The sequence below is a fragment of the Triticum urartu genome, chromosome 6, assembly GCF_003073215.2.
Source record: "Triticum urartu cultivar G1812 chromosome 6, Tu2.1, whole genome shotgun sequence".
NCBI classification, from domain to species: domain Eukaryota; kingdom Viridiplantae; phylum Streptophyta; class Magnoliopsida; order Poales; family Poaceae; genus Triticum; species Triticum urartu.
This window is the reverse complement of record NC_053027.1, coordinates 13,882,099-13,890,813: the sequence shown is the minus strand read 5'-3', so window position 1 is coordinate 13,890,813 and position 8,715 is coordinate 13,882,099. Positions and strand designations below refer to the sequence as shown.

At 42.8% G+C, this 8,715-nt stretch overlaps 1 protein-coding gene across 1 annotated transcript; it reads left to right on the top strand.

Annotated features, from left to right (window-relative positions):
- Positions 1-870: 870 nt before the first annotated feature.
- On the top strand, positions 871-5,585 carry LOC125516382 (DNA-binding protein MNB1B-like). Its single transcript, XM_048681851.1, has 6 exons — positions 871-930; positions 3,377-3,453; positions 3,596-3,682; positions 3,757-3,814; positions 3,945-3,989; positions 4,466-5,585. The coding sequence occupies exons 1-6, from the start codon at positions 871-873 to the stop codon at positions 4,535-4,537; spliced, it is 399 nt and encodes a 132-aa protein (XP_048537808.1). The 3' UTR covers positions 4,538-5,585.
- The last annotated feature ends 3,130 nt before the right edge of the window (positions 5,586-8,715 follow it).

Here is an 8,715-nt window from a genome sequence, read left to right as displayed (position 1 = left end):
AAAATGAAAACTCCCTTAGGCAACATTGTTTGCCATTCCAAGATGCACCCTTCTGCACAATATGAGACCTTTTAAACAAATTTGACCCACTTCCAGCTGAATCGTCGGAATTTTATCAATTTGACGAGAGGTGGATAGACAACTATTGAGACACAAGCATTTGGTCAATTGTACCTAAAATATGGTCTAATATTATTGAAAAATAGAGTGGTGCCATTTTGCAACAAATATTGGTAGGTGCTTAAAAAATATATATACCATTTTTGACACTCCAAAGATAGAAAATGTTTTTCTGCAAAATAAACTCATTTTGAGAACAATTTTTAAAGATATTTGTATTATTCTAAGTTTGTTATTTTTTTGAAAAACAAGTCTCACTTGTGACACGATGCGAAGATTTTCTATTGTTCTTATTTTTTAATTATATGATGTTATAAAATAGCTGACATGATTTAACATATTATTTAATCGATTACGACCAATTTAGATGGTTATAGAATCGTCAAAGTGCGTACTACATTGTGATTGGTCCATTGGCATTTCAGGCGGATCGTGCACAAACCACTGTTGGATGGTCCGGGATCCAACGGCAGGCCACACCCCTCATCCTCTCACCCACGTACACCTGACACAGCCTGCACGGTGTCTCAAAAAAACCTGACACAGCCCGCACTTCTCCTCCTCTCGTCCCACAGCCGCCACCCCCGCCGTCTCAATATCTCGATCCCCGACCACCGCCGTCGCCGTCCTCCGTCCTCTCCCCCAACCCCGGTCGCCGACGACCCCTCCCCTCCCCTTCTCTCCCACGACCGCGGTCGGATCCGCGCTCCCTCCTCGCTCGTGACCTAGACATAGCCGCATGGCACGGCCATGGCCATGGCGGCGGCCAGATCCACCCCCTCCCCTGCTCCGTTCCCTCGATGCCCGACGGTCATTCTCCCTTAGGCTACCCGCCCCCTTCTTCCTCCCACAGCGGCTCACCCGCAGCCTTCCCCGTGGCTCTAGGGTTTTGGGGGCGGCGGCGCCTCCATTGCCGGCACGGCTCCGGCGACTCTACAGCCTCCCCCGACATCTACCGCGCTGAGACAGCCACATCTTCGACTTGCCGCTTCCCCAATGGCTGCTGCTGGACCCGATCCCTCGTTGCCTGGATGCTTCCTCGACTCTCCCTCCTCCCCAACAAGGCCGCCGTCGGACACCTTCTTCCCCGACAGCGCCGGCTGCAGATCCACTCCTCCACTTTCTTCTCACGGTTATCCGCAGCATATATGACTCAGATCTGACGTTTTTGTTGTGTGTCTGGTTTTCCAGGATGTGGGTGGTGCAGTGGCCGCAAGAACACGCTCGGTAGCGTCTAGGCCGGGTCGACTAGGGCGGCCGACAGCGGTGGCTACTTCCTTACAAGGACTACAAGCTCGCCCACGACTACACGACCCTCCAGGTCCCATCTGCATGCCCGCTCCCTCCTCCCTACCTCCTGCAGGTACCTGTTTAGGCCGCAAGCGGACTTGACATGCTTATGAGTTCAGAATATGAGCTCTCTGACATTTACCATGTGCTGTGTTATGTTCAGCTTCTTATGTGTCATGGAAATGTCCTTGTGTTGCAAAGTAGGCCCTGAATTATTCATGTTGCTGGCGATGAGATGTCCCTGTTTTGCTCTGTACTATGCACTGCTATATTTATAGTTTGAAAGCATGAGTTTAAAAGATGTCCCTGTTTAATATTGATGAGATGTCCCTGTTTTGCTTCTTATAGTTTGAAAGCTATAGTGGTCAATAATTTGGGGCATCTCTTCTAAGTGATGTTTAATGTCGCCTATAGTTGCTTCGTGTCAATTCGACCAAGGATTTTGTTATCTGGAACTGTAATTGTTGGCATAGAGACTGACTGTGGTGGCATAGTGCGACGTCTCACAAGGTGGATTTAGATTTGGTTGTCACAGTGCACAAGTGGTGGGTGTAGTACCGTTGTGTTGTCGTTGTATATAAACATCCAGCAAAAGGGATTGGCATCTGAAGTTAAGAAATTATGTCAAAACATAGTTGTCAGGCTTTATGTTTCAGGCCCCCATTGTATAACTGTTTAGGCTTTAAGCTGGATGCAGCTCTGTGAAGTGTGGATGTTGGGGCAGAGTTGGATTAGCATTAGCCGTGGACTTTGTAAAGAGTATATGTCCATTTTTGCCAAGACAAGGACTAATTTTTTTCTACTTTAACTTGTTGAATCATCAGTATTTGTTTCCACTCTTTATATTGAAATCCACACACATTAGAAAGGAACATCATGTCATGTGTAGAAGAGAGTCCTGGTTTTGAGAGGAAATGCCATGCGACTCAAGTACCGTGTTTAGATGATTGATTTCTTTTTAAACTTGCATTGTATGCATTGCATTGGGCTTGCAGTCCAAATGAGTGATGATGTCATACTGAGATTTTGTCACTCACTTTGAGATCATCTAATCTTTTTTATTAGTGTTTGATGATGGCAGTTTCTTGTGTGTTGTCGTTGCACCCAAGTGTTGTTTCTTGGCTCTGAGCCGTTAGTTGATTGTATTCCTAGTTTGAGAATCAAGGAATTTCAAGGCGCATTAGTATAAAAAAAGCGGAAGGAAACAATAGTGAATTGATGTGATGACGAGTCCATTTTAGCTGAAATAATGTTGTGGATAGTGACCACAGTGGGATTTTAACCTAGTCCATTTCAGGTTCCCTCTGTTTCAAAGTGTAAATGTATTTCTATCAGTTAAAGACAAGCAAGTTATAAGTAATTATTACGCTGTTGAAATTGAAATTGAATTGAACTGGATTATTACATCAAGCAATGTACTCCGGAATACTATTAAGAACTGGAGTCAAAGATGACTGCATCTGATTGACCCGGACTATAGCTTATTCCTTCAGCGTACTATCGCTTTCTCAAGTCAACTCAAGCAACAATTCATGTGGCTCGCTCAATCGGGTGGGCAGCGTTGTCCAATTCTATTCTGATTTCCTACTGAACTATGTTGTTGTAGACTATAAAAGAAGAAGCTGCAGTTGGTTATGGATTTAGATTTGGCATGTGTTTATCTTGACTACTCAGGGTGGACGAATTGTAGTTTTATGCATGTAACTTAGTCTGCTTGGACAACACTAGCATGTTACTATGTACTACTACTGTTCAAGAAGTTTCATGAGTTGCCAGTGCCGCACTTCTCTAGTTTCATTGATGGTGTTTAACAATACTTGCCCTTGTATCCTTTATTCGATCTCAGATTTCATCATAAATCATAATGGACTACTCTTCTGTTGAATGTTGATTGGCGCACTCTTCTGTTGTTGCCATGTAGAGGAATAAGAGGATATATGAAGTTTACTATTGATGTTTCATGCAGGTGGGGTTAGCCAATGTTGGCAAATCAACTTTCTTTAACATAGTAACAAAGGTGGGCTCCCGTGCTGGCAACTCCAGGTCAGTGCCCCGACCCTCCCTCCCTCGTCTCCCCGTCTTGTTTTTGTTTCTCGTGGTGGCTGCTGCTATTTCACGTCGGGTTCTGACTCGGTTTGGTTTGCTGCTGTTGTTTCCGTTGTGGTGGTGCAGGCTTGCGATGAAGAAGATCAAGGCTGAGAAGGACCCCAACAAGCCCACGCGCCCCCGAGTGCTTTCTTCATCTTCATCTGAGTCCCAGTCTTGGTTCCTGGTTCGATTCGTGTTGCTTCTGTGGTGTGGCGTCACGTCCTGACTGAGGATTTGGTGCGTGTTTCGTCTTTGCAGGGACAACTTCAGGAAGGAGTACAAGGAGAAGCACCCCGACGTCAAGCAGGTCTCCGTGGTAAGCGTCTCGGTTCCGCTTCGTCCCCCATCCGCCTCTGTCTCGTTGTTTGTTCGAACTGGTGGTGCTGCGAGATGAGTTTCCTCGTGAATTCTATGTCCTGATATGGTTTAGGTTGGTTGAATTGCAGATTGGCAAGGCCGGTGGTGAGAAGTGGAAGTCCATGAGTGATGCTGTAAGTTGCACGTCTCCCCTCCCCTCTCTGTTACCGCTCAATTCAGTGTTGGTTTACTTGTTTCTGTCTTATATTGCCTAGTGTTCGAACTAGTTGGTCAGTTAGATTTCGAATGGCAGTAGCAGCAAACTGATTTTTATCAAATATATCTCTATTACCGCTCAATTCGGTGCCGGTTTTCCAATGGCAGTAGCAGCAAACTGATTTTTATCAATTATATCTGATGCGAAGTTTAGGCGTAATATGTTGCAGTGAAGTATTTTGCATGACTTGCACTTGTGCAATGAATATTCATATTGTGTCTATGTTTTCTTGTATGAATGAGTATCTCATTTTAACTAGCTGGAGAACGAAAATCATGGTACTAGCTGAATTTCTGTTGTCATTCTAAATGACTGTCCTTTTTTAAACCCTTCCTAATTTGTTTGCAACCCTTCCTAATTTTTTGTTCTTGTTCTATTTGGAAATGGATGCAGCAGGTGCTCTGCTCTTGCACACGTCTGGCACCGTCTCCGGCATGGTGGTGCTTCTTGAGGCGACTGGCGTGATGGCGGCTGTGTACGGCGGCGACCACAAGCCCTCCGGTGAGTCGGTTCCATCTTCTAGCCCTAGCTCCTGCTTTTCTGCTCGTATAGCATGTTCTGTTGGTTTAGAACACTGGCAACAGTAGCATACCATGTATGCTTACTAAACAGCAGGAGTTCAATCACCTTGTGTACACTAGCAGCTTGCTTACACAGTTGTCACTTTTGCTTGTGGTAGCCATTATGTCGCTGAATCATGTCTGTGTGTACTAATCATCAGTTAATAGTATTTGGCTTCTACGTGATGGTTTGGGACTAATTTATGGTGATGTGGATATACTTTGTGATTTAAAGTTACTAATTTATGGTCTGGTGTCATATTATGGTCTAATATTTTTTGTTTTGACTCTTTCTCCGGTGCGAGGAAAGCTGTGAGTAGACGTCGATGATGCCTACTGGCTTGGCTGCTACCGTGATGCATGCGCCGGTCAAGCAAGCACACATGCATATACGTACATGTTAGGATAGTAGCAGATATTCCGAAAATGCATAGGAGCTCTCGGGTGCTACGCCCCTTATATTCAAAAATAATTTAGTAATTCAAAAAAGTCAAAAAATCCCGGAACTTTTTACGGAATCAAACATGACCAGGTATTGCACTAGTATAAAAAGATTTAAATTGGAAATCACTTTTATTGTATCCGGGGTCAAAGATTTTACAAAAAATGCTAGATACAAGTACTATTCATGCTACATTGTGGTCATAAATTTGTTTTTTTTTTTGCCCTGAAGTCAACGAAAATTATTCCTTGACCAAACATTTTATATGAGTACAGTACCTAGTCATATTTGGTTCAAAAATATATCCAAGATTTTTTTTGGCTTTTTTTGAATTATTAAATTATTTTTGAATATAGGGGGGTGGATCACCCAAGTGCTCCTAATCCGCTTCCCAGATATTCCCTCTGTTCCTGCTATATTCCTGTGTAAATGTATTTCTGAGATGATTTTGTTGTGTTATGTAAACCTGGGAGATGTGTTATGTGATGTGATATGATGGATGATTTGAATTCGACATGGAGTTTTCCTAATTTGAATATGAAACAAGGTCGGATGCATGTGTCATGTGTGTAACTGGGTTAAAGAGGTCTTGTGCCCAAACATTTCTTTCAAAATCCGAGATCTAATATTGGACAAATGATTGGGCTGGAAAAGGCCACAACCCAACAGGCATTGAATTGTTTAAAAAGCGAAACAAAAAAACCTTAGAAAAAAATATACTGCAAAAAAGGCCGAGGCCCCCTAGTATGGAAGAACATAACAAAAAGGCCGAATTATTGGGTATGGCCCATGCTGAAATTAATAGGGAAAAAATATAAAAGGCTGAATTGTTCGGCTCGGCCCATGTAAAACACCGAATCGGATCGGGCTGAATCTTGTCAACGACCTTTTCAATTGGTCGCAATTTTGCCATGTCAGCTTGCCACGTCGAATCCGATGTGGCGTGGGCAGACAGCTAGCGACCAAAACAGAAGGTCATAGGATCAACGACTTTTTGTTTTGGTTGTGGAATTCCACGACCTTCTCACAGAGAAGGTCGTTAAGTTCAGTTTACGACCGTCAGCTTTTGACCGTCTGTTTTTGTCACAAAAAGGTCGCAAATGAAAAACAATGACCTTTCAGCGACCAATAGTGATGGTCGCAAGTTGACATATTTCTTGTAGTGTTAATGCAATAAGAATGATGACATGATGTAGACAAGATCTATCTATGTAGAGATAGACCCCATCATTTTATCGTTAGTAGCAACGATATATACGTGTCGTTTCCCTTTCTGTCACTCGGATCAAGCACCGTAAGATCAAACCCACTACAAAGCACCTATTCCCATTGCAAGATAAATAGATCAAGTTGGCCAAACAAAACCCAAATATCGGAGAAGAAATACGAGGCTATAAGTAATCATGCATAAAAGAGATCAAAGAAACTCAAAAACTTTCATGGATATAAAATGATAGATCTGATCATAAACTCAAAAACTCAAAGTTCATTAATGCCAACAAACACACCGCGAAAATAGTTACATCATATGGATCTCCAAGAGACCATTGTATTGAGAATCAAGAGAGAGAGAGATGAAGCCATCTAGCTACTAACTACGGACCCGAAAGTGTATAAAGAACTACTCACGCATCATCGGAGAGGCACCAATGGAGGTGGTGAACCCCATCCGAGATGGTGTCTAGATTGGCTCTGGTGGTTTTGGACTCTGCGGCGGCTGGATGAATATTTCGTCGACTCCCCTAGGGTTCTGGGATTTCTGGGGTATTTATAGAGCAAAGAGGCGGTCCGGGGGGCACCCGAGGTGGGCACAACCCACCATGGTGCGCCTGGGCCTCCTGGCGCGCCCTGGTGGGTTGTGCCCCCCCGGGGCACCCCCCAGGCGCAGCCAGGGCCCATTGTGTTTCTTCTGGCCCATAAAAATTCTCCGTAAAGTTTCGTGGCATTTGGACTCCATCTGATATTGATTTTCTGCGATGTAAAACACGAAAAAAACAGGAACTGGCACTTGGCACTATGTCAACAGGTTAGTACCAAAAAATGATATAAAATGATTATAAAACATCCAAGAATGATAATATAACAGCATGGAACAATAAAAAATTATATATACGTTGGAGACGTATCAATAGCTTAAAATATTTGTTTTTCAAATTTTCCTAAAAATGTGATGAACATTTGGTTTAATGGTATGAAATCTTATTTAAATTACGTGAACCTTTTTTACATTGTATATATATTTTAAAAAATGTTCTATACATATGTTTGCAAAGTAGATCATTTTCTAAATGTCATGAACATGTTTATGAATGTTAAGGACACTTATGAAATTGTGGAACACATTTTTTACACTGCATCAATATTCTTTTAATGTGCAACTATTTACTTGAAACTTAAGTAAATTATTTCCAAAAATATGTGTACTCGGAATTGTTTTCAAATATGAAAAGAAATAACAACCGTCAGAAAAAAAAACAGAAGAATGAATAAGAAGCAAATTGGGCCCACCCACATCAGTGACGCATTAGGCTTGATTTTTATGGTGCTTATTTTTTTTGCCATTAGAACGAGAAATGTAAGAATTACCAAGCCATGTAGGTCAAAATTACTGATCACAATAATGAACAATGAGGCAAGTTTGTGAGGTAAGTATGGAAGGAAGGAGATAACTAGGACAAAATAGAGAGTTTAGCACTTGCCACTGTTGGTGAGGACAACAACGATGGTGGAACGTTGCTATGTATGTGCGCGACCTATAGATGCCCGTCTTTGAAGTGCACACCCTATCAAGCTGGAATGTATTGACATCCAATGAGAAACAACCAACATCAAGTGATGTGCTTCTACCATGATATAGGAAGAAGTGCCCCTCTGTTGAACCCTGCAAAACATGATGAAATCCCAATCAGATGGACTTCTCCAAGTGTCATTAACTATAACTCTCACCATTAATTCTGCTAATTAATGGTAAGTTGCACCTTTTCCATACACAAACACCCTGAGTTTGACTTCCCCTGCCTGCACAATGATTGTATCCACTTTGTAAAAGGCTCCAACTTTAGATGGAAGGTTAGCAATGTAAAACTTCGTCCTCTTCATGTTAAGCACTGACGTTTTCTCGCACCAACCCGACAGCTAGTAGAAGCAAGCAATATGGAACACCCAACAGCATAGAGATAACTTTATTGCAAGCACAATACACATTTACCATATGGAACGCCAACTACTACACCCCATATGCACCTAATAGAATCTGAAACCTAGAGTACTTTAGTGGAGGAGGCATAGCTCATGTAAAAATCAGTTTTCCAAGGATCAATGATATGTCTAGTTACAACAAAATAATTTCTAGATAATATGCTAGAGAAACTCAAAAATTGGGAGGTGCCTCACAAACGAGCATACCCGAAGCTTCTCCTACGTCAGCGGATGGTAGAACTAGTCGCGGGGTGGTGGAGCCACATGTGGAGAATGGCAGAGTAGGGTAGGACATCAGAGAACAGTACTCCGAAGAGCTTGTTCAGGCAGCATTGTGGCGCAACTATTGGGAAGATCTGTCGTGGCAGTCGGATTGCCGGAGAGGAGACGACCAGGAACCGTGGGGACGTAGATGGAACGCGGCCTCCAATAGTCGTGGTCGC